Source organism: Schistocerca americana, chromosome 3 (assembly GCF_021461395.2).
Source record: "Schistocerca americana isolate TAMUIC-IGC-003095 chromosome 3, iqSchAmer2.1, whole genome shotgun sequence".
Taxonomy (NCBI): Eukaryota; Metazoa; Arthropoda; class Insecta; order Orthoptera; family Acrididae; genus Schistocerca; species Schistocerca americana.
This window is the reverse complement of record NC_060121.1, coordinates 613,147,537-613,174,554: the sequence shown is the minus strand read 5'-3', so window position 1 is coordinate 613,174,554 and position 27,018 is coordinate 613,147,537. Positions and strand designations below refer to the sequence as shown.

The 27,018-nt window shown below is 38.0% G+C and overlaps 1 protein-coding gene across 3 annotated transcripts in view; it reads right to left on the bottom strand.

The window, feature by feature from the left end:
• Nucleotides 1–1,057: 1,057 nt before the first annotated feature.
• The window catches only part of LOC124605278 (inositol hexakisphosphate kinase 2-like), a 95,643-nt gene continuing 69,682 nt past the window's right edge, over nucleotides 1,058–27,018 (bottom strand). For all 3 annotated transcript variants that reach the window (XM_047136849.1, XM_047136850.1, XM_047136848.1), the window contains exons 6-8: nucleotides 24,588–24,793; nucleotides 11,235–11,496; nucleotides 1,058–5,907 (exon numbers count right to left, since the gene is read on the bottom strand). In XM_047136849.1, the coding sequence (XP_046992805.1) occupies nucleotides 5,719–5,907; nucleotides 11,235–11,496; nucleotides 24,588–24,793 (657 nt within the window). In that variant the 3' untranslated portion in view covers nucleotides 1,058–5,718. The remainder of the gene's footprint in view (nucleotides 5,908–11,234; nucleotides 11,497–24,587; nucleotides 24,794–27,018) is intronic.

Sequence of the window (27,018 nt, the reverse complement as noted above, 5' to 3'; positions counted from 1 at the left end):
ACTACAAAGCAAGTCTTTTGAAACAAGTGTATGATAAAAATATATAAGAACAGGTGTGAATTGCAAAATAAGTTTCAGAAAGAAGATGCACCTGTTTTAGCTTTGGTAATGGGAAAATTGAGAGGTAAAATGTGATGTGCATAGTGTTGAAATACCCACATCTTTCTCTTGTCTGCCATCCTGTAATTTCCACCAGTTCCTGTGTCTAAAGAAATCTGTCTTAAGAATATTTTGAGTGTTATGAATATTTTATGCAACCACAAAAAAGAAAAACAAACAAGAGGTTTCAGAGCTTCCTTAATTTTACGTCATGGAGAAAATCTGCTTCACTGGATAAATATGGGTAAAGTGAATTGTCCTAAAAATAAAACAATACAAAAATGCAAGTGAATTTTGAAAGTAAAAAAAAGTGGGCTTATTTATCCAAGTTTGGATTTTGAAGCTTTAAATTTCCTGACCTATTAATGTACCCATCAAATTCAATGATAAAGATGAATGTGCATGCTGACAGTTTTCATTAAAACAGGCGTCCATGTCACTATATGTGGTTCAAAACCCTGGGTGTGAAAGATATGCTTTTTATAAACTGTCTTCTTGGTTCAAAATGGCTCTGAGCACTATGGGACTTAACATCTCAGGCCAAAGTCCCCTAGAACTTAGAACTACTTTAACCTAACTAACGTAAGGACATCACACACATCCATGCCAGAGGCAGGATTCGAACCTGTGACCGTAGCGGTCGCGCGGTTCCAGGCTGAAGCACTTAGAACCGCTCAGCCACCATGGCCGGCTGTCTTCTTGGTCTGACTGAATAATGTATAGCAGAATTTAAGCTTTTACAGACTGAATGCAATACCCCTATAAGGTAATATATAAGCTCTTTAAGTTGTTATGTTATTACACATACGCTTCCTTCCACCATTCCATTGCTTCAAATGTCAACCTATCTGCCCTTCTCTTCATATGTGAGCCTTTACTAATGTCACTCCACCAAGTAGTTAGAAAAGGTTAAGAGGTACTTTTGTTTTCATTTATTAACTTTTGCAAGACAATCAGAAACCTTTGAAAAATATTGTATTGCTTTTAATCCATTCCACAGGACAGACACAGGACTGTAATACACAAATTAAATTATATGTACAATAATTTACCTTAAAGTAGGCAGGTACAAGCACACAGGCCTTCCAAATGCAGTCAATCCTCTTTGCATTGCACAACATGAACAAAGTGATGAAATGCAAAGAACTGCAATTGGGCGGCAAGATATGTGACCACAAATACAGTTTGGGCACAGATAAAAAGAAGAAGAAGAAAAAGAAACAGCCACTGCTCCAGATTTGAGTCTTTGAAAAAGAAACTTTATGTAGACTTATTATATTATACCATAACAACTGTCACATAGTTTGAAACTGTAATACACATTTTTGGGCTCACAATTTTTTATATAATGCTTTATTTTAGAATAATGTCCATTATATTGGACAGTGGCCTGCAATAGTGATCATATTCTTTCATGTTTCAATTTGAGAATGTAATGACATAATTAGCTAAATTCTAGAATTATAGATCTGACAAGCAGTGCATCAGAAGCATGTATAATGTGTACACATGTCACAATAAATGATTGAAATCATATATTAAAAGTTTCAAAAATCATATCTGGACAAAGAGAAATAAGGATCTTCATAACAATGTTCATGTTTCTGGGATATCAACATGATTTGTTATCTGTTCCTTGAAGAAAAACAGCTATCACTTCAAATTTGTTTGAATCTGCAACTAACACTTTTGTATTATTTGGTCTTGAAAATATTTTACTCAACTATTACAGCTAATTTACTCTAACAATCAGCAAATTTAAAAATAAAAAAAGTGCAAATTATTGCCCAGGGTAAAAATCATGACACGTGACCATTACAAATGTGCTCAGTTGTTTATCACTGATTTGACGTAGCAGTAAAATATCACAGCACTAGATACATTTCATCAAATTCCTCTGGTTTAGAAGATTGGATAACATGCAGCTTTTTCCTCCAAAACATATCAAAAGTTTTAAAAGAGAGAAAACAAACCAATATGGTATACTAAATTACTTAAATACCACTAATAAAGTTTTTTGTTATGGAATGCTAACACAGACAAATTTAATATCCTGTTTCTAAAAATATATTAAGGATTCATGTTCTGATAACAGCAGCATTAAAAATTTAGTGTGGTAATGCAATTTTGAAGTTAAACACTAGTCATTTGAGAAATTGAATAACTTTATATCTCTGTCTATACTCTGTTGCAGAGGAAGAAAACGATTAGTGACTTCTGTTTCATAGGTGGGAAATGGGAAGAAGCTGTGGCTCTTTCTTTTATCCTGTTTTTACAAAGAATGGTGCCCATAAACAGGTTACAGTCAGCAAACATTTCTCACAGCATGACCAATGCATTATCACTGGTTAATGCCCATTACATCATATATACAGCATTATAAAGGATAAGTTTTTATAATAGTACAATAATGAAAAAGATGTGTATACTACCACTAGTCAGTACTTCTGTGAGAAACTTAAAGTCTCTTAAAGCCATTGCTAATGCAGCATAATTTATCTTATTCACTGAGACAGAGTTACTGTAGGAACAATGGGGAAGAGGTATAAAACAAATATTTGTAGACGACAGACAGTTACAAAATGCAGTACATGTATCACAAAGACATTATTTAATATTATCATTATTTCAGCAATGAGCACACAAACAGTTTTACAATCAAATGTGGTCCCAATATGGGAATTAAGTATGTCAGATTAAAGTGAAACAAGTATGAGGATCATTACAATTTTAAGCACCACAAGATACTTAGTAAATACAGTACACAAAAATGTGTCGAGATTTTAAAAAAATAATAATTCACAACAAGGCTCCTTCTGAAAACATAGCGGTTCCAGATCCAGCTGGTTAACTATTTGTATATACATAATCTAGTAACCAATCTATACAACCTCTTTAGAATTTCAAAATCATAACTACAAACAATAAATGCAAATTCATGAAGGAAGTGTTCTCAGATCACAAAAGAGATGTTCAAAACACTAAGTGGTATTAAGAAACATTATACATATAGTATACTTCCAACACACATAACTAGGAACAATTCCTGAACTTAAGTAAAATTTAGCACATACATCTTTTTAGAATACAAGACAAATAAAAGTTCAGCAGAAATTTCCAGTGCTACAGTCTAGTTTATCTTATTTGTGTATAACGTTCAATAACACCCAAATGTCAATTGCTGATGTAGTATTAAAGAAATTAATTCAAGCACAAGAACAATGATTTGTACATTAGATGTGATAATAGGGCAAGAAACTGCAAGACAGGAACTTAAAATTGACTGGCTGACAGTAACAAAAACAGACTGGACATTTCCGATGTCACAAAGGGGAAAAAGTAAAGGAAGGTGAAATAGTAAACATTAAATTACTTAGCACATATAGCCAGCAATTATTAATTTGTTTGTTTTCAATTATAATCACATCATTTCAGAAATGAAGCACATTTTGTTTTTGATACATAAAATATCCCTAATCATAAATAAACATCAATAATTCACATCTGAGAGACAACACCTTGACTTTTTAAGTGGTTGCTCTTTAACTGATAGTATTATGTACAGCTTCTAATCAGCTAAATCTACTCTTTATATGCTCTCGTGTTCTAAGCACAAAAACAGCACACTAAAAGGAATGTCTACCTTGATCTAACAGGACACAGAAGAGAGAAATATCCATAGAAAATTCCTGAAGTATGAATTTACAGGAGCAGTCTGTGGTCATAACAGTTATGAAGCTCTTAGGCATGCCATTTGCAGAGTCTTGTCTGATGTCAACCCAATGCTAATGCTAATAAACTATATATATGTCACAATGGCATACCTTGTAAGAGATAACTGTGATATATTTAATGTTTTTTATTTTGTAAACAAGTACAGGATGAAAACTGCATCTATACTATATATTTTTATATCATTATTACCAAAAGGCATGAACCACAAATACTGTACTGAAGTCAATGGTAATTTCTCCCTATTGCCCTGATACATGAACAAAAGAAACTTCTTTTCATACTACAGAAAAGTAGGCTACACAGTTTTGCCAAGGACTATATTCTGTAGGACATGTAATAATATGCCCAATGATATTTCCAATAACGTTTTGGATGTGCTGTTTTGAGCCCGTTTTATGTGATGTCTTTCTTATCTGAATGAATGTTTACTATTTGAAGCAATTTACCTGCACAATGTAATAAAATTTTCTTTCTTTTGTCATGTTAAGTACCTCAGTATAAAGCATAAAATGAGTTTAACCTGTTACTAATAGACTATAAGAAACTTAAACAAAATAACATTCCTACCACGATGAGAAATGAACATGATCATTTATTTGTGAAAATGTCAAAACCTCAAAATTAATATTCGTATAGCATTTGTACAAGACACAGGAAGTCCTTATACCTACTCAATTAGTGCAATGGAAGACACAGACGCTCTCATTTCTCTTCAGATTTCTCAGTTTTTCTTATCAGAGAAGGAAGAGTACTTTCCGTAGCACACAAAACACACAGAAATTGTTTCATCACGAAAGCACTCTGTGTCGAGCTAAAATTAAGGAGGGGAGGGGAGGGGGGGGGGGGGGGAGGAGAAGAAGAAGGAACGGCTACTATTCAAAGTCACATGTAGTCCAGTTAAAGAAACAGTTTCAGATGAAATTTAAAATTTCTTGGCAGTATATCTCATGCTGCTCCATTTCATACTTGACAAGATCACCTGTGCTAATGATAAACTTGAATAAACACTGAAGAGAAGCCACTGCAAGCACTTTCAATCCTGCAACCACTTGATTGCTAAAATGCTGCCAAACTTCCTTCACTACAATCTTAGTACTGAACACAAAGTTCATTCTGGATGTGTTCACTGAAATTGTCAAACACTTTAAACTTCACCAATGTGTCCACCATTCTATAAAAGGAATGTTTTTTATGATAAGTTCAGACAACAGCTGAAACAACATATAACTGCAGCGAAACAACATATAACTGCACGAGGTAAAGTACAAATTTAAAACGAGATTCAAATGAACAGAAAGTGACACTACTGTAAATCAGATAAACAACACAATACAGTTTTAGCTGAAGTTAAAAGGCAATCCTAAGTTGATTTCACTGACACTGGACATTAAAAGTCATTCACCACACAATGCATGAAAAATTACAAACACAACCTACATTTTATTGCATTAATTTTTATATGAAAGTACTTGAAGTGCAGTCTTCACAACGGCTAAGAATGCCTTTGTGTAATTCATCATTTTGATGCAAAAACTTCTGGGCTCTTTCAACATCTTATTGAAAGTGCTCAGTTAATGAAACTGTAACACAGAAAGGAACTGAAACTTAACAGAGTCAATATTTTGAAATAGAAGCATACGGAATTTTGCTCTGAACAAACAAAAATGATTCGTGTAATCCTGTTTGAGCTGGATATTAGTGCCAATCAAGCTAATTTCAAAGAGCAGAATTATGATTAATCACAATGAAACTTTGATGCACTTTTCATGTTACTCAGAAGTATATGCAAAAACAAATTAAGGGGGGAAGCAGACTACCCAATTTTTTATTGTTATATGGTGTATATCCAGATCTGTGTGAACTTAATTCTTTTACATCAATGGTTTAGCCTTCAGCTAGGATTTCCAACAAGAGACGGCGCAGGCTATCCAAGCCAGTCAAGAAACCACAATCTGGTCCCTGATGAACTGTTGAGCCTTGTCTTCGACCAAAAGTTGTGTGTGCAAAGTCAATTACACGGACATCGACTTTTGAGTTCTGTTGCATGTGTGCACCACTCTCATCAGGAAACACCTGTATGAAGAATTACAAATATTTATAAGTGAAATACTGATCATTACACTGATGAATACATAAAACAAATCTCTCTTTCTTTATTCTGTGAATTCTATCAATAAGGGAAGGTAATTATTTTTACTTTGGTGAGATTATTAATATTAATTAATAACATTTTACAAGGAATCTTATTTACCTACCATCTAATCTTAGTTTGTAGTTATCTTATAATGTCCCTTTTTCATCTTCTGCTCATTCTAACATTAAGGACTGGCCACTGTCTAGATGATTAGACCTTAGTTCCAATTGTGTACTTGCTGAATAACAATATATTGGTGGCAGTTCAATTTACAAGGAAAAGGAAAGTACATGTTAAGATTATTTCTCGTCTTTTTGCGAAGGCATACCACCAACGAATTACAGAGTATTTTCAATTCAGTTCAAAAAGGAGAAGCCGTTCTGTGAATAATATTTCAATCTTGAATCAAAAGTCAATATTTTACATTTCATGGAACTTGTTTCTATTGCAAGAGGGGTTTCTGACATCCAGTTACATCATTTTATTTTTAAAATTTAAAATGGTGTTGAATGAGCAGAAAAGGTGGTGTGTAAAACATCTGAAGGAATGCACTTTGTTGATTTCCAGTTCTTGACAGCCTTTGTCTTGGGGTGTCAAACTCTGCTTCGTGAATTCTGTGATGTTGCTTTTGACATCGAGAACACACACTTAAATATACACATTCAGATCTGTTAGTATTCTGAGTCAGGTAAAAGGATGGCAGTGTTCCACAGAACTTGCCTTATATGTTAAAAAATTTTATTTTATTATTTTATTTATTTTTTTAAATTTTACTAACCATACTTATCAGTCTCCACATCAGATATGAGACCTCAAAGAAATCCTTTCACAATCCTGGTTATCATATTCCTCCCAATTAAGTTTTGAGTCAATATGATGTTCTGTAAGTCTGTCAAGTTTAATTTCTATATCTTCAAAGGAATCTAATAGAAGCTGTCTGGTATACAATGGAGTGTAACTGACTGCAGACCATGGCCATGCAGAGTCAACTGATTCCAGTATTCATTATCAAGTACTGAGATGTTGTGATGACATTAAGTGAAGTTATACCGCGAGCGCCCCCCCCCCCCCCCCCCCCCCCCCCCCCCGCCATGAACCATGGACCTTGCCGTTGGTGGGGAGGCTTGCGTGCCTCAGCGATACAGATGGCCGTACCGTAGGTGCAACCACAACGGAGGGGTATCTGTTGAGAGGCCAGACAAACGTGTGGTTCCTGAAGAGGGGCAGCAGCCTTTTCAGTAGTTGCAGGGGCAACAGTTTGGATGATTGACTGATCTGGCCTTGTAACAATAACCAAAATGGCCTTGCTGTTCTGGTACTGTGAACGGCTGAAAGCAAAGGGGAAACTACAGCCACAATTTTTCCCGAGGGCATGCAACTTTACTGTATGGTTAAATGATGATGGCGTCCTCTTGGGTAAAATATTCCGGAGGTAAAATAGTCCCCCATTCGGATCTCCGGGCGGGGACTACTCAAGAGGACGTTGTTGTCACGAGAAAGAAAACTGGCGTTCTACGGATTGGAGCATGGAATGTCAGATCCCTTAATCGAGCAGGTAGGTTAGAAAATTTAAAAAGGGAAATGGATAGGTTAAAGTTAGATATAGTGGGAATTAGTGAAGTTCGGTGGCAGGAGGAACAAGACTTTCGGTCAGGTGAATACAGGGTTATAAATAGAAAATCAAATAGAGGTAATGCAGGAGTAGGTTTAATAATGAATAAAAAAATAGGCGTGTGGGTAAGCTACTACAAACAGCATAGTGAACGCAGTATTGTGGCCAAGATAGACACGAAGCTCACGCCTACTACTGTAGTACAAGTTTATATGCCAACTAGCTCTGCAGATGATGAAGAAATTGATGAAATGTATGATGAAATAAAAGAAATTATTCAAATAGTGAAGGGAGACGAAAATTTAATAGTCATGGGTGACTGGAATTCGAGTGTAGGAAAAGGGAGAGAAGGAAACATAGTAGGTGAATATGGGTTGGGGATAAGAAATGAAAGAGGAAGCCGTCTGGTAGAATTTTGCACAGAGCATAACTTAATCATAGTTAACACTTGGTTCAAGAATCATAAAAGAAGGTTGTATACATGGAAGAATCCCAGAGATACTAAAAGGTATCAGATAGATTATATAATGGTAAGACAGAGATTTAGGAACCAGGTTTTTAATTGTAAGACATTTCCAGGGGCAGATGTGGACTCTGACCACAATCTATTGGTTATGAACTGCAGATTAAAACTGAAGAAACTGCAAAAAGGTGGGAATTTAAGGAGATGGGACCTGGATAAACTGACTAAACCAGAGGTTGTACAGAGTTTCAGGGAGAGCATAAGGGAACAATTAGCAGCAGTGGGGGAAAGAAGTGCAGTAGAAGAAGAATGGGTAGCTCTGAGGGATGAAGCAGTGAAGGCAGCAGAGGATCAATTAGGTAAAAAGACGAGGGCTAGTAGAAATCCTTGGGTAACAGAAGAAATATTGAATTTAATTGATGAAAGGAGAAAATATAAAAATGCAGTAAATGAAGCAGGCAAAAAGGAATACAAACGTCTCAAAAATGACATTGACAGGAAGTGCAAAATGGTTAAGCAGGCATGGCTAGAGGACAAATGTAAGAATGTAGAGGCTTATCTCACTAGGGGTAAGATAGATACTGCCTACAGGAAAATTAAAGAGACCTTTGGAGAAAAGAACCACTTGTATGAATATCAAGAGCTCAGGTGGAAACCCAGTTCTAACCGAAGAACGGAAAGCAGAAAGATGGAAGGAGTATATAGAGGGTCTATACAAGGGCGATGTACTTGAGGACAATATTATAGAAATGGAAGAGAATGTAGATGAAGATGAAATAGGAGATACGGTACTGCGTGAAGAGTTTGACAGAGCACTGAAAGACCTGAGCCGACACAAGGCCCTGGGAGTAGACAACATTCCATTAAAACTACTGACGGTCTTGGGAGAGCCAGTCCTGACAAAACTCTACCATCTGGTGAGCAAGATGTATGAGACAGGCGAAGTACCCTCAGACTTCAAGAAGAATATAAAAATTCCAATACCAAAGAAAGCAGGTGTTGACAGATGTGAAAATTACCGAACTATCAGTTTAATAACTCACAGCTGCAAAATACTAACACGAATTCTTTACAGACGAATGGAAAAACTGGTAGAAGCCGACATCAGGGAAGATCAGTTTGGATTCCGTAGAAATATTGGAACACGTGAGGCAATACTGACCTTACGACTTATCTTAGAAGAAAGATTAAGGAAAGGTAAACCTACGTTTCTAACATTTGTAGACTTAGAGAAAGCTTTTGACAATGTTGACTGGAATACTCTCTTCCAAATTCTAAAGGTGGCATGGGTAAAATACAGGGAGCGAAAGGCTATTTACAATTTGTACAGAAACCAGATGGCAGTTATAAGAGTCGAGGGACATGAAAGGGAAGCAGTGGTTGGGAAGGGAGTGGGACAGGGTTGTAGCCTCTCCCCAATGTTATTCAATCTGTATATTGAGCAAGCAGTAAAGGAAACAAAAGAAAAATTCGGAGTAGGTATTAAAATCCATGGAGAAGAAATAAAAACTTTGAGGTTCGCCGATGACATTGTAATTCTGTCAGAGACAGCAAAGGACTTGGAAGAGCAGTTGAACGGAATGGACATTGTCTTGAAAGGAGGATATAAGATGAAAATCAACAAAAGCAAAACGAGGATAATGGAATGTAGTCGAATTAAGTCGGGTGATGCTGAGGGGATTAGATTAGGAAATGAGACACGTAAAGTAGTTTTGCTATTTGGGGAGCAAAATAACTGATGATGGTCGAAGTAGAGAGGATATAAAATGTAGACTGGCAATGGCAAGGAAAGCGTTTCTGAAGAAGAGAAATTTGTTAACATCGAGTATAGATTTAAGTGTCAGGAAGTCGTTTCTGAAAGTATTTGTATGGAGTGTAGCCATGTATGGAAGTGGAACATGGATGATAACTAGTTTGGACAAGAAGAGAATAGAAGCTTTCGAAATGTGGTGCTACAGAAGAATGCTGAAGATTAGATGGGTAGATCACATAAGTAATGAGGAGGTATACGACTGAGGAGAAGAGGAGTTTGTGGCACAACTTGACTAGAAGAAGGGATCGGGTGCTAGGACATGTTCTGAGGCATCAAGGGATCACTAATTTAGTATTGGAGGGCAGCGTGAAGGGTAAAAATCGTAGAGGGAGACCAAGAGATCAATACACTAAGCAGATTCAGAGGGATGTAGGCTGCAGTATGCACTGGGAGATGAAGAAACTTGCACAGGATAGGGTAGCATGGAGAGCTGCATCAAACCAGTCTCAGGACTGAAGACCACAACAACAACAACAACAACAACAACAACAACATAATTATTCACTAGCCGCTATGTTACAATTATATTTATTTCAAAACAGTTCTGAGAAATGTGCACAAATGTCAGCGATAATTTCATTTACAGTATCTGTATTCATACATTTTGCAAGCTGAAAACGAGTCATAAAATTATGAATGTTCACATATAAAAGCACTGCTATTGTTTTAATACAATTATGTAGTACACAATATAATCATAAATGTGTTCTATGCATTGAATCAATTTTTAAATAAAAGTTAATGCCTAATGCTGTAACCAATAATTTATATATGCTTCAAGCTACACATTATAACAAGAAACACCACTGAAAACTAGTGTGAAATAAATACAATTTCAACATAGCAGCTGTTTATTTTTATCTTCATTAGAACAAAACTACTGCAGAGTCCAATCTTATCAATTTATGATGTTATTACTGAAATGTCAACAGTAGGGAGAGAAGCTTGAACACACTTTGAAACCTTAACATAAAAAGTCAACATGACAGAGATGAAATATTAATATTCTATACAGATCTGACAGATCCTAAATCTGCTGATTTATTTTTGTCTTTTCTATGCCCGGAGTCTAAGTATTGTATCAAACTTCACAGAAAATAATGATAAATGCTTCAATATTTTAAAAAAAAATCTTTTTACTACTAATGTAACAAAACTTCCACAGAGACAAGGCAAGAGCCAGAGGATAGAATGAAAAATTGTGTAGTAAAAGCATATTCATGTCATAAACGCATTACAGATATAACATTTGAGTGTCCATATATTAAATGGCCCAGATTGTATATACAGTGACAGTGGTGATGAGCTTCTACAAAAACATTTCAATAGCTCCATAATATTTTCAGTATCACTGAGAACACAATGAAAGAGGACTTACCGTGTCTTCTGAAATTGGCACAAATCCTGATGAAGCTCCACGCGCTGCTGCTGCCCCAAAACTCTGAACTGGCAAAGGTGCTGGTGGTTCACACGATGAAGAACTGGCTTCCGACAGGGAAAGGGGCATATCAGCATCCATGCTGCAACAGTCTGATGATGAGCCTTGCGTAACTTCATCACAACTGCTGGGCAGCTCAAGGTAACTGTCATGTTCTGGTTCTGGTTCCCACTCACATCCCTCATATACAACCAAAAGTGAACTGCAACATAAATTACAGAAAAAAAAAAACATTTCACTACTTCCACTGTGCAAGAATATTTGAGACGTCATGTCACCTGAGCGTTATTTAGTGATATATGAAAAATGTATTGAAGGTTATGAGAGGAAGGCACAAAAGCACATTTAATAACTGAAAAAGTGGATTCCATTTCATAAAAGATACTCAAGTCTTACTCTGTAATTACATTATTTACTTCAGTTAAATCATTTTCATGTCTGAGATGACTCATCATTCTTTGGTGGTGTCAATTTCACTGTCCATTAATCCACTGATTGTGATTATACCCTAGCTACTGCTAGAATTCTGATAAAGTCTTTGGCCGTGGGGATGAACTACTTCCAGGATACATATTTATTTATTCATTTATGTTCTGTTCCACACATTCAGGTATATGGAACATGTCAAATCATACAAAGTTCAAATACATGGTCCAGTCATATTAATGTGACCACTGCCTAAGTGCAATAACCACCCACAGACAGCAATAACGAAGGAAGGTACATAATGCATGTCTGGGGGACATGGAAAACAGTACAGTCACTGTTATAATGCTAAAATGGAGCAATTTACTTGACATCCAAAAGGGCATGATCATTGGCTTTCGGACCACAGGTGGAAGCATTTCCAAAATGCCTAAGATTGTAAACCCTTTGCATGCCGCCATGATTAAAGCATACTGTGGATGGAAGAATGGCACTATCCAAAACTGGCACTCACGCAACTGTGGTGCTCCATGGGCCATAGATTACAAGGGTGAACGGCAGCTGCGGAGATGTGTGCAGACGAATAGACGTGCAACTGACTGCCCAAATGAGCCCCCGGGGCAACTAACACTCTCTCATCACTAATTGTTCAGTGAAAGTTTCTGTACTTGGGCCTCCACAGCAGACACCTGGTTCATGCACCTCTGCTGACTGCTGTTCATCAGCATCATAAGCTGGAATTTGCACACCAATACCACAACTGGAAATCCACTGAGTAGTAACAGGTGACCTTTTCAGATGAATCATGTTTTATGCTTCATCGGACAAATTGCTGTGGCATGAAACATCTGAAAGCAAACACCCTGCAACAATCGATGGAAGGGTGTAGGCCAGAGGGCAATCCCAAGGCGATCTTGTCATTCTGAAAGGCACAACGAATCACCACAACTATGCATCCATCCTTCAGGACCATGCCAACCCCTACACACTGTTTGTTTTTCCTCGGCACGATGGCATCCACCAGTAGGCAATGCAATGTGTCACACAGCTCGTAGTGTATGTGCATGGTTCGAAGAGCACAAGGATGACTTTACCATAATCCCCTTACCACCAAACTCCTCAGCTATAAACTAAATCGAGAATCTGTGGGACCACTTTGACTGAGCTGTTTGCACCATGGATCCTCAACCAAGGAAACTAGTGCTGCTGGCCACAGCAATGGTGCTGGCTTAGCTCTACATCCCTGCTTGTATCATCCAGAACCTCATTGACAGTCTTCCTTCATGTTTCTCAGTGATCTGCATTGTAAAAGGTGGTTATTCAGGCTTCTGAGAGGTAGCCATATTAAAGTGACTGGGTAGTTTGTAACTTGCATCACAGTAAAAGATAAAATGTAAGTAAAATATCAATCACAGAATATATACTGAATTAATGCGAAATTGTGTTCCACTGAAGAAGGGTGAGTGATACATATACAAGAAGCAAAGTTATGCTAAATATTACATTAAATAACAATAAATACACTAACAAACAAACACAAAAAACAAATTTCACATGTCTATGATAGTGCCCAAAATAACATAAGAATGGTCATATTTCAAACTTATCATATATTTATATAATAGAGGGAAACATTCCACGTGGTAAAAATGTATCTAAAAACAAAGGCAGAGCCACATGTGAAAGCACCCACGTGACTTACCAACTGACATGCCTACACTGTGAAGCCTTCTATGTGGGAATGACCAGCAACAAACTGTCCATTCGCATGAACGGACACAGGCAGACAGTGTTTGTTGGTAATGAGGATCACCCTGTGGCTAAACATGTCTTGGTGCACGGCCAGCACATCTTGGCGCAGTGCTACACCGTCCGGGTTATCTGGATACTTCCCACTGACACCAGCCTATCAGAACTCCGGAGATGGGAACTTGCTCTTCAATATATTCTCTCTTCCCGTTACCCACCAGGCCTCAACCTCCGCTAAATTCTACTTGCCGCCGCCTGTACCTCACCTGTCATTCAACAACATCATTGCCTCTGTACTTCCACCTCGACTGACATCTCTGCCCAACCTCTTTGCATTTACATATGTCTGCCTGTGTCTGTATATGTGCGGATGTGTGTGTGTGTGTGTGTGTGTGTGTGTGTGCGCGCGCGCGCGCGAGAGAGTGTATACCTGTCCTTTTTTTCCCCTAACGTAAGTCTTTCCGCTCCCGGGATTGGAATGACTCCTTACCCTCTCCCTTAAAACCCACATCCTTTAGTCTTTCCCTCTCCTTCTCTCTTTCCTGATGAAGCAACCTTGGGTTGCAAAAGCTTGAAATTTGTGTGTGTTTGTGTGTTTATTGTCTCTATCAACATACCAACACTTTCATTTGGTAATTTACAGCATCTTTGTTTTAGATATATTTATCATATATTTAAGATGATGAAAATATGAGAAATATGAAGCAGACATTGTTGTAGGTTCCACTGTTCTCTAACGGTGAAAAACAATCCAGTGTAAAACAGAATTTCTGACACAAAATTAATTAAAACAAGTTCCAAATGAGTTTTAGGGTTATCAGTGACAAAAAGAGATAAAAAATATTATACAGATATTGCAGTTTACTAATTATTTAGTGTAGCGGCAGCCACTGAGCCGAGCGGATGCACAGCAGAAGCACTTGTGTGATAAACTGTAAATTAATTTACTCTTTGTTTCTTGTTCATGTGCTTCTGCAAAGAAGTGAACTGTATGTGCGTATTTTACTGTGTAGACTAGTGGTTAGAAAATTAATTGTAGTTTTTGTTTTTTGCATAAGTCTTGTGAATACCCTTGTGTAGGGTGGCTTCCTATTGTAGATTTTCCGTGCAGAGAAATCTATTTCTGTTTAATAGGTTGCGGTCTCAGAGTTCAGTGAGAAATCTGTACACCAACTTTTAGTGTTTCTTAATTCTCCTTTGGTATATTTTCAAACTAAGTAGAGCCATATGAGACCTTATATCTATTTTATACACAGTACAATACGGCTAGGGACTGTGCTTGTTGCGAGCGGACACAAGGAGAGGTGGCTGCTGTCCATAAACAGCTGGAAGCTGCGTTAGCTACTGTCGACAAGCTTCTAGCTAATGCTCGAAGTTGTGACGTCAGGGCACCAGCGATGAGACCTGCAACACCTTTGGTGTCTCTGGAATCCCCTGGTGGCCTAGACATCACTTCGGCTTCCGATACGCAACATCTGACCGGTCCGTCCTCACTCCAGAGTGGGTGGCAGACAGTGGTGGGTTCATGTGTCATTGGGAAGGCGAAAGAGGGAGCAGGCCATGTGGCTGGCTCCTTACATCATAGCAACAGGTACAAGGTGCTTCCCAGTGTTGATCATAACTCTCAGCCAGCACGGGATGCCTCTCCAGTTGGGCCAGCAGTCGATTTTCCTGCCCAGTCCGGACAAGTACAGAGGGCGGGTATGCTAGTCATTGGGAGCTCCAATGTTAGGCGGGTGATGGAGCCCCTCAGGGATATAGCAGGGAAGGCGAGAAAGAATTTCAGTGTGCATTCGGTATGTTCGTCGGGAGATACCATCTGTGATGTGGAGGAACCCTGCCGGTGACTATCGAGCGCACTGGTTGCAAGTGCCTGCATGTAGTGGTACATGTCTGCACGAATGACACCTGCTGCTTGGGTTCTGAGGCCATGGTCGGCTCCTTTCAGCGGCTGGCTGATTTGGTGAAGGCAACTGGCAACGCATGCGGGGTGCACGTTAAGCTGTCCATTTGTAGCATCGTACTCAGGGTTGATCGCCGTCCTCTGGTTTGGAGCAGAGTGGAAGGTCTAAACCGGAGGCTCAGACGGCTCTGCAACGTTATCAGATGCGAATTTCTTGACCTCCCCTATTGGGTGCAGAATTGTACGGTTCCCCTTAATAGGTCAGGCATGCACTACACGCAGGAAGTGGCTAAAGGTAACAGAATTAGTACTGCTTATTGAAGGTTATAATGCACAGATAGTATTGAGAACAGAAAGCTGGTTGAAGCCAGATGTCAATGAAAATGAAATCCAAAGTTCAGACTGGAATATTTATCGTAAGGATAGGTTAGTCATCAATAGTGGTGGTGCGTTTATGGCAGTACAAAATTCGACAAAATCTAGTGAGGTTATCACGGATTCTGAATGTGAATTAATCTGGGTGAAACTGAGTATCAAAGAAGTAAAAATGGTGATTGGTGGCTTTTATAGACCACCTGGGTCACAACCTGTAGTTGTAGAGCATTTCAGACAGAGCTTGTAGAATATCGTTAGTAATTTTCCTGATCATGCCATTATAATAGGGCGTTACTTCAACTTGCCAGGTATAGATTGGGAGCGTTATGCCATCAAAACTCGTGCCAGAGACAGTGAATCGTGTGGCATTGTTCTGGATGTTTTGTCTGAAAATTACCTTGAGCAGATAGAGAACCAACTAGTGAGGATAACATCTTAGACCTCCTGGCAACAAACAGACCTGAACTTATCGAATCAGTTAACAAAGAGGAAGGTATCAGTGATTATAAGGCTGTGACAGCATCTATGATGACGGATCATACAAGGAATGTTAAGAAAGGTAGGAAGATATATTTGGTCAGCAAGCATGACAGGATACAAATTTCAGAACATCTCAGCAGTCAGCATCAAATATTCTGTGATGAGGATGAAGATGTGGAGAACAAATGGAAAAAATTCAAACGCATTGTTCAATATGCCCTAGACAAGTATGTTCCGAGTAAGGTTTTAAGGGATGGGAAAGATCCACCATGGTTTAATAGCTGTGTCAGAAAAGTGCTACGTAAACAAAGAGCACTTAATCTCAGATTCAAGAGAAGTAAAAACCTAGATGACAAACAAAAGCTGAATGAAGCAAAACTGAGCATAAGGAGAGCAATGAGAGAAACGTTCAATGATTTCGAAAGTAAGACGTTGTTAACCAACCTGAGTAAAAACCCTAAGAGATTTTGGTCATATGTAAAATCAGTAAGTGGCTCAAAATCATCTACTCATTCTCTCAGTGATCATACCGGCACAGAAATCGACGGTAACAGAGAGAAGGCTGAAATACTGAATTCGGTCTTCTGAAGTTGTTTCACTGCAGAAGATCATAACACTATCCCTCCTTTCAATCGTCATGTGAACGTCGAAATGGCAGATATTGAGATAACCAATTGCAGAATTGAAAAGCAGCTACAATCGCTTAGTAGTGGAAAGGCTTCAGGACCAGATGGGATACCTATAAGATTCTAAGATTATGCGAAAGAACTTGCTCCCCTTCTAGCAGTAATATATAATGGGTCGCTTAAGCAAAGGTACCTAATGAGTGGAGAAAAGCGCAGGTCATTCCCATTTTTAAGAAAGGCCTTAGGACAGATCCACACATTTATAGACCTATATCGATGGCATCAATCTGTTGTAGAATTATGGAACATGTTTTACGCTCAAGAATTATGACGTTCTTGGAAAATGAACAGCTCCTCTATAAAAATCAACATGGATTCCACAAACAGAGATCCTGCAAAACTCAACTCACTCTGTTCCTCTAGGAGATCCACAGTGCAGTGGACAACAGCACTCCTGCTGATGCTGTGTTCCTTGATTTCAGTAAGGCATTTGACACCACACCGCATTGCCGTTTAATGAAAAAAATACGAGCTTATGGAATATCAGAGCAGACCTGCAATTGGATTCAAGACTTTCTTGCAGATAGAACTCAACATGTTGCTCTTAACAGAACTAAAATGGAAATGTAAAGGTAATATCTGGAGTACCACAGTGAAGTGTGATAGGACTGTTGCTGTTCACAATATATATATATAAATGATCTAGTAGAAAGCGTTGGATGCTCTTTAAGGTTATTTGCAGATGATGCAGTTCTGTATACCAAAGTAGCAATGCAAGAAGATAGTAAGAATTTGCAGAATGACCTGCAGATAATTGATGAATGGTGCAGACTCTGGCAGTTGACCCTGAATGTAAATAAATGTGACATATTGCGCATACATAGGAAAAGAACTCCATTACTGTACAGCTACACTATTGATGACAAACAGCTGGAGACAGCATCTGCTGTAAAATATCTAGGCATAACTATCCCGAGCAGCCTTAAGTGGAATAACCATATAAAACAGATAGTAGGAAAGTAGACTCCAGATTCAGATTCATAAGAAGAATCTTAAGGAAATGTAACTCATCTACGAAAAAAGTGGCTTATAAGGCACTTGTTCACCTGATTCTTGAGTACTGTTCATCTATCTGGGATCCCTATCAGGTAGGGCTGATAGAGGAGATAGAGAAGATCCAATAAAGAGTGGCGTGTTTCGTCACGGGATCGTTTAGCTGGCGAGAGAGCATTACAGAAATGCTGAATAAACTCCACTGGCAGACATTACAAGAGAGACGCTGTGCATCACGGAGAGATTTACTACTGAAATTCCAGGACAGAACTTTCCAGGAGGAGTCAAACAACATATTCCCACATACATCTCGTGTATTGACCATGAAGAGAAAAATTAGAGACATTAGAGCCAATACAGGGGCTTACTGACAATCATTCTTCCCACACACTATTTGTGAGTGGAACAGGGTTGGAGAGATCAGACAGTGGTACCCTCCGCCACACATCATTAGGTGGCTTGCGGAGTATGAGGTAGATGTAGAAGTGGTGCATTACAGTCATTTAATATAATGTAATTGGATAGATCAAAAAATCTACTCACCAAGTGGCAGCAGGAGGAAACACACATAAAAGAAGGTTTATTTATGCAAGCTTTCAGAGCCAGTGGCACCTACTTTTGGCAGAAGGGTTTAAGAGGAGGAAGAGCATTTAAAGGAAAGGACAAAAGGAAAAGGGGTAGATGTGACTTCTGAAATTTTCCCGGCGTATTTCTTCTTCTAATAATTTCCGGGTATGCAGCCGGATCCTGTCGACATTCTGCCACGATATTTCGGCCCAGGGACGTCCAGCCATCATCAGGTGAGTACACAACTACTGAAGAGCCCAGGTGCAGTCGCGGTATTTATGCCGAATCTCGCGCATGTGAAATGTACTGGCATCCTTGTCTCTACATTTCAGTAAAAAATTTAGTGAACACAGCAACCTGGCTCTTTTCTCACGTTGAACTGATGATGGCCGGACGTCTCTGGGCCGAAATATCATGGCAGAATGTCGACGGGATCCGGCTGCATACCCGGAAATTATTAGAAAAAGGGGTAGATTTTCGAAAAGTCACCCTGAACTGTGGGTCAGGGGAGACTTCCTCTCATTCTGACCCTCAGTTCTGGTGACTTTTCCAAAATCTACCCTTTTCTTAAACCTCTCCTATCCTTTTCCTTCAACCCTCTTCCTTCCCCTCCAACCTTTCTGTCGGAAGGAGGAGTCACTGGCCCCAAAAGCTTGCATAATTACAACCTTCTTTTATGTACGTGTTCTCCTGCCTCCACTTGGCGAGTCGATTTTTTTTAGCTATCCAGTTACATTATATTTTCAAACATTGATTTTTTCAGTCTTGTTTAAATTAGATATCCTGATAAAGTCAACCAAAACCAGTTCCAGAACAATTATCTTTAGTAGTGATATTAATTTTGTCTTAGAAATTCATCAATTGTTGAAATGATTTCTCGATTAGGTACTCTTTGAGAACTTTTTTGAATCTGGGCAATTGCTTACGAAGAAATACAATCCACACTGTGAGTGCATTAAACAGCTTAATGTTGAACTATTAAACTCCTTTTTGAAGTGGATTAGGACTTTTTAATTCAATGTGTTGACTATTTTTGTTCTTGTATTGTAGCAATGATATCTGCTGTTGTCTTTGTACAGATGAAAGTTGTTACAGATAGAATAAGGACAAAATTATGAAAAGAATAAACTGCTACTCACAATATAGAGAAATTGTTGAGTCGCAGACAGGCACAACAAAAAGACTACTAAACATGAAAGAAAGAAGAAGAGAGGATCACCATCTTTCAAAAAAGATACTTGAAAGAGTGCATATGGTGGACATCACTCATTATAATGGCTGTTTTTTGTGCTGTGACCTTTTTTTTTTTTTTTTTGAGAGGTTTGTTCCCCCAGACTAAAGTAGCCAAAGGAGGACGTCTTAATGGTATAAGAACCAGTAGTGCAAATGTTGCTGAGCTATGCCTTTTACAAATATGAATAATGTGAGTTGACCAGTTACTATTAGTGTCTACACAAGCACCCAGGAATTTTGTATCCTTAACTTTCTACACTGATTGATCTCTACATTTTATTTTAATTTCTTTGGTGTCTTTTGTGATGTATGGAATCTCATATAATGAGTTCTATCTGCATAGAGTGAGAGACCATTTGTAGAAAACCAGTTTAAGGTTACAATGAAAACTCTACTTGCAGTTTGTTCAAAATTGTTATCTGACAACTCATAAATCAGAATTGTAGAATCATCTCCAAAATGATAAATTTACCTTTAGTATGGGTCAAAGTGGGAGGTCATTAGTGAAAATAAGAAATAGCAGTGGACCTAAAACAGAGCCTTGTAACACACCACAACTTAAGGTGTTCCACTAACATGAACCATGTTTTCCAGATGAACGCTTCAGCTTTACTATCTGCTTTTGATCCTTTAGATGTGACAGAAGCCATGAACTGACAGCAATATTTAAATTATAATACTCTGCCATTTTAAAAAGCATGTGATTGTTTATACCAGGGGAGGCCAAGACTTCAGCTTGTGAGTAGCACTCAGTCTTGTTGCCCACTTGCCCCACCACTACAATATTCTGTCTGAGCATGAAGATAAAGAGAGAGAAACTGCGAACATGCCACATTTTAATGGCAATGCAGTTGCACTGCACACAACTTGGTTTTGTATTTTAAATTTCTGAACAACATAGATCACAAATTTAACAAATTTTCAGTGTTATTTATTTTTGGCATGCTGAATCATGACTTATTTAGCTTCATAATCTAAAAGAGGTCTTTCACACACATATGTTGACTGAAATACTGTAGCACTTCTACAACCACATTATGGAGACGTAGAAATAGTACCTGAGTAAAGCAATATAGATAACCTGGACAGCTTTAACATGAGAGGATTTGTCTTTAAAATGGGAATTACATTACAGATCGATCAGTTCCATCTGCACATGCACAGCGGCACTTTCTACCGAAATGGTAAATGGTCTTGAAAGCAGATGTTAGATTAACTGCATCCTCAAAATGTTTAGGAAACTGTCCTTGTAATTCTTTCAAAGCCACAATGAATTCTTCAAAACTTACATTTTCTTTCACGCCATTGAGTTTAGAGAACTGGACTGTGTTTATCACAATGTGTTCCGCAATGTGATTTTCTTTTTAAATGCATCCCCATCAAATAAGAAAGAAGTTGCTTCTCACCTTGCAATGTCTTACTGTGAACAGAATGCAGTCAATTCCACTTTAAATGTGAGGTCTACAATTCACTACGGATGTTCTAATTTTTCTGCCTGCAGTGCTTTTTCCTTTGTAAATTCAACAATAGCAGTATTTAAATTTTAAAAAAATGAATTTTCAAGAATTTTTGAAAATATAGTTAAAAAGTAGGTTGGGTGACAGTCTGTGACATTTCTTTTATCGCCTTTCTTAAGAAGGGGTGTCACTACAGCCCGTTTTAGTCCATCGGGAACAAATCCTTCTTACAGAGATGTATTGAATATGTTGCATATAACTGGTCTTACACATTTATAACAACATTTCAGTATCTTACTAGAAATATTGTTCACACCAACAGAATTTTTATTTTTTATTGACTTAATTATTCTTTCATCTCATTCACTGCAATAGGAGGTTGCTACTAGCTTTCAGTAGAAGAACCATTGCTTTGTCCACACAGAGTCTTTACAGTTCCCTGTTTTTCAGCATTTCCCCTTATATCACATTCCAAATGCCTTTTATTTTGTTTCCTGTAGTTAGCCATGATTTATTGTCAGCTTCTATATGACTTTTTAATTATTTTGAGAAAGGTAGTTCAAAAAGATACATGGATTCATTTAAAAACATATACATATCATCTGTTTCGTGGGAAACTGGACTCCAGTGCCTCTCTTGCAGGCTGTAGCTGAAATTTTTAGAGGTCTCATCATTTATTGTCCTAAAATATTTTCAAGAACATACAGAACTTAAATGAAATGAAAGCCATGCTCTGTGTAGTGTTTTCAGTGCAATAGAGCATTTTATGGCACTCACATTGGAGTATACACCTGCTGCATTCATTATTATACTGTTTAGCCCATAAATTGCTTGGTTGATTTTAGATCTGTCATACCAATAGGGAACAGCAAGTACTATGAATTTGGTATTACTACATATTGAAAATAGTTTTTCTCCAATAACTTTGACATTGTTTCCATTTATAAGAATGTCATACGCTCAATTACATTTCCAATTTAAAGATATTGCAGAGAGGTTTACAGCACCCTTGCTTATTTGAATAGATGAGACTGAAGTTTGTGTCAGGGGAAATAGAATGGGAATGCACCAGACTACAAAAGTATATTAAAAGCACAGGTAGCCCTGATAAGATGTTCAACAGCAAAAGAGAGACAGAAATCTATGAAGTATTTTGTATTACTGACAACACAAATCACACACAAATTCACACTTTTCAACTGTTGTGGCCAACAAATCTTTCTGGTTACCTTAATGTCTTTTCACCTCCTTCCTTTACACTCCATAATCTTTGCAACTGCTGTCTACTTATATAAGGGCCGTTCAAAAAGATACGAGCCGAGTCTGGAATGTGCAAACCGGTGCCAGGAGAGTAATATTGTGGCATGTGTAACGAGGTGCGGTTCTGACCAGAGCATTGAAGTTCACAGTACATCGCTAGAGGGCACGCGTGCACGTCACGTGACTATACACAGCTAGCAGCAGCATGCATCAATCGTCCGACACTGCCAGTTGCAGACTATGCTGACGTTGTTCTTTGACTAAGATGGCCCCCTTCTGATTCACTTCCTGCAGCATGGGACGACAGTGAATGCCCAGCGTTACTCGCAAACCTTGTCCTTGCCAAGCGATCAAATCAAAACGACTAGGTAATTTCACCCATGGGGTCATTCTGCTCCACGAAAATGCAAAGCCTCATACAGCCAACACAGTTGCAGCACTCTTGCAGAAATTCAAATGGGAGGTTCTCGGCCACCCTCCATACAGTCCGGACATCTCTCCCTGTGATTATGCCATTTTTGGTCCCCTTAAAAAGGCTCTGAGGGGCAAACAATTCACCTCAGATGACAACGTCCAGCTGCACATGCAGAACTGATTAACATCGCAGCCCCGGGAATTTTATGAGACAACCGTTCACCACCTTGTGTCAAAGTGGGACAAGTGTCTCAACAGCCAGGGTCAATACTTCTAACATACAGGTACTGGTTTCTGTAATTATGCCTCCAGCTCATTTCTTTTTGAATACTCCTTATATAACAAGGGGAAAAAGCCTTGCACTTAGCACATCTGTGCCAAATGAATGTAACTAGTAAACAATAAGACAGCAAAATACATTCCTTGTGCAGCTTGTATGTACAAGGAAAAAATAACCAACAGTACAACTGAATTTTTCAGTTTTCCTTGAGTTGTGATTTCATTCTGGTATTCCCTTTTCTTTATAGGTGCAGTTGATTTGATCCATCACTTTTACAAATATCTCCATTTCTAACAAATAATAGAATGGAGTGATGACCTTAATTTATTAGATCATCAAAACTGTGTGTGAAGTTGCTAATTGTAGATAGGTCTGAATTGTCCACACTTGTTGAATATAATTTAAGTCTGGCAAAATTGTCAATATGAGTAAACTTGGTTAGGCCTACACAAAATGGAATTTGTCACGATTCTGTGTTTGTCAATCAAATGATTTAAAATTCATTCTTCATCAAAGCAAAAGAACACATCTAAAACTTTCCTGGTGTATAAATGGTTCTCTGAAACTCTGTGCAAACTGTCATATGTCAGTAACTTCTGCCACAAAAAAAGTTAATGACATCCAGCATTTCACCCAAAATTTCATGGAACAAAAAGCACACACTATAGAAACTAGCAACACATATTCTATAAATGTATGTATTATTGAGTCCTACATATTTAAGGTGAATTTAACAAATTTGCTTCCTGCACTGAGTACAAACTTCAACATCATTTCAAATTTACACACTTTTTTGTGTGTCTTAAACATTAGGTTTTTCTTCTCAAGCTTAGACATTAGACTAAAAAAACCTGACAAAAATTGCACTAACAAATCTACATACATAGTCTGTAATCTACTGAAGTGCATGGCAGAGGGTAGCATGGTACCACATGTTAGGGCTTTCTTTCCTGTTCCAGCAGCATATAGAGTGCAGGATAAACAACACCTTTCATGCCTCTTTGAGCACTGTAATTGTGTAGCCTAATCTTATCTTCACAGACTCTATGGGAGTGATATGAAGGAGTCTGAAGCACATTTCTAGATTCTTTAGAGAATACTGGTTCTTGAAACTCAGTAAGGTGGCTTTTGTGGTGTAACTGGCTTCCATCTTCAAGCTTCTGCCAACTCCAGTTTTTCAGAATTTCCATGACATCTGTGGTAAACTGTTTTGCCCTTCTCTGAATACTACCCTCTCCCCCTCTTATAATTACTATGTATAATTTTTTGTCATTTAAATATTAACTTCTGCATGCAGTCTTATATTTTGTACACCAATTCAAAGCAAAACATAAATCAATCACTTTAAATACTTATAGAAATATTTATACTGCATTAAGGCAGCAATATTTTATGAAATCAGTAAATGTAAAAATATTTACCTTTCTTCATAGTTAATTTTCTACAAAAGTACTCAGTTATACTGCTTACCATGAGTAGAAACGGAAGCTGGTTTGTTGCTCAATGGCTCGCCTTAATTCTGCAAGCCTTGTCAATACCCTGCGTATCACGCCAACTCGCAAATGGAACCCATTATGGAAGAAGCGGTATAGGGCACCTTTGAAGCCTTCTTCATCAAGCTCACGCCCCCAGTATTTGTCACGTTTAATGTACTGATCTGCATCAGCCTGGTAAACCTAAAAAAAATGAGGCAATATGTTATGATGACTGAAATTAGCTTATCTCAGTTAAATTGCTCTGAGGATAAATTTTACAAGATTAGTACTTTCAATTTTTCTTCTTGTCTTTTCTGTAGTGGTAAAAAATTTAAATGGAAGGGTTCCTAATAACTGGATGCTGGAGAGAAACACAAAAAAGAGTGTTGGATTCAAGAGGGCACTTGGCATCTGATAGCCAAAAGAAAGATGTTAAAGCAACCGTGTGGAAAAGCTGAAGACTAAGAAGACTTCAAATAGCTAGATGAAAATAGGCTGAACTAGACCATCAAGTCAAAAGCAGTTGTAGAGCTGACAAAAAAGAATGGTTCATACAGAACGATAGAGAGGCACAAAATGCCCCCTCTCGAAATAACACCAGGACATTATAGCGTACTCTCAAGAACATACTGGAGCCCACAGTTCTTCAAATGGCCCCATAAATGATAAAAATGGCAATCTTCTACTTATAAAAGACGAACAGGCTGCCCAACGAGTACTTGAAAGAAACCTTAAACCATCCCAATCCATCTAATACTTGGAACTTCAAAAATTAGCCAAAAATGTAAGAGCTGATGGTAAAAACAGATGATATCGCAAAAGCAGACGTATGTGCAGCAGTCACAACACCTAAAAACAATAGAGCTGATAGTATGGATGAAATTTCAGTTGAAAATCTGAAATATGGAAGTGTGGGTTTTACTCAGCACCTTACTAAACTGTGCAATACCTGCTGACATACAAGGCATGTTGCAGACGTCTGGAGGAAACCTAACTGAATGTACAAATTGGAAAGGTGTCACATTTCTCTTGGTTCCAGACAAAATATTTTGCCTCATTCTTCTAAAAAGGATATAAACAGCAGCAGAATTGTCAACTATGAGAAGAATGGTCTGGCTCTCAAACTAGGAGATCACGCACCAAGAAAATATTTATTCTACAAAATGTAAAAGAACAGTTTACAGTATTCAATTGCTCACTGATTTTAAGAAAGCGTTGGACAATATACCCCAATAATTAGTGTGGAACGTTGTAAGCCTTCATGGAGTTCCTGATCATCTCACTGATGTTTTCAGAAGCCTGTACCTAGATTACAGTTGCTGTACATGAACAAAAGATGGAAACACCACTTTATTTAGTATTCTGACAGGCATACAATTTGTCACCATTTCTTTTCATTTTAGTGATAGATTTCATAATGAGAAGAGCTGTGGGCAACTCCAACAAGGAAATGTGTTTGAATGAGCAATCTAAGCTCATAGATCCAGATTTTGCTGATGACATTATTCTTCGAGCAGAAACGCCACAAAATTTGCAACTAAAGTCAACCAAGCTGGATGAAATGGCCAGCTCTCTGGGGTTAAAAGTAAATATTGATAAAATGTAGACAATGTTCATTTAAAGTGGAAATTTATCTACTCAAATTATAGTGCAACAAGAGGTACCACAAGATATCGACCAATTTTCATATCTCGACAGCCTTATCTGTAATAACAGAGAGTTAGATGCAGACAACACCAGCAGAATGGGAAATGTTCTGCAGTCTTCCAATGAATGTGATCCATATGATAATTAGACTACGTAAGTATGTCCACAAAGCTTCTGCCATACTCCTCTATCAACTTACCAATAGGCATGTGAAATCTGGAAAACAACGGCAAAAAATCAGCACACAAGCTCTATGCTTTCAAGGCAAATTTTGAACGACAGCTATAACGACCATGTTTGAAATGACGAAATGCTGAGAAGAAGTGATCTACACAGTCTCTGTAAAATCGTTGCTGAAAGAAGACTGCAGCCTCCGGTATATGTTATATACATGAGAGAGGTAAGAAACTTCAAATCAGCACTTTTGTGGAAACCAATGGATGGATACAGAAGAGGAGGAAGACCTTGTAACACCTGGAAACAAACTTTTGCAAAGGGAGTTCAATGCAAGGGGAAGAAGTTGAAAACCTGGCAGCTGATCGAATTTGCTGGAGGAAACCTGTTATCCAATATGCTGCCTCGCACTGTAGGAACTAAGTAAAAGTAAGTACTTTCAATATGGAGACCTACACTGATTTGGTCATACATCAAACCCACAAGAAGGCATAAGGAAGGACAAAATAAATTTTACTGTGTCACTGGTGTTGCAGTGAGAGACTGTTCAGGTATAGAATTAAATACTATAACACAGTACAGCAACATAATGCTAATTTATTATT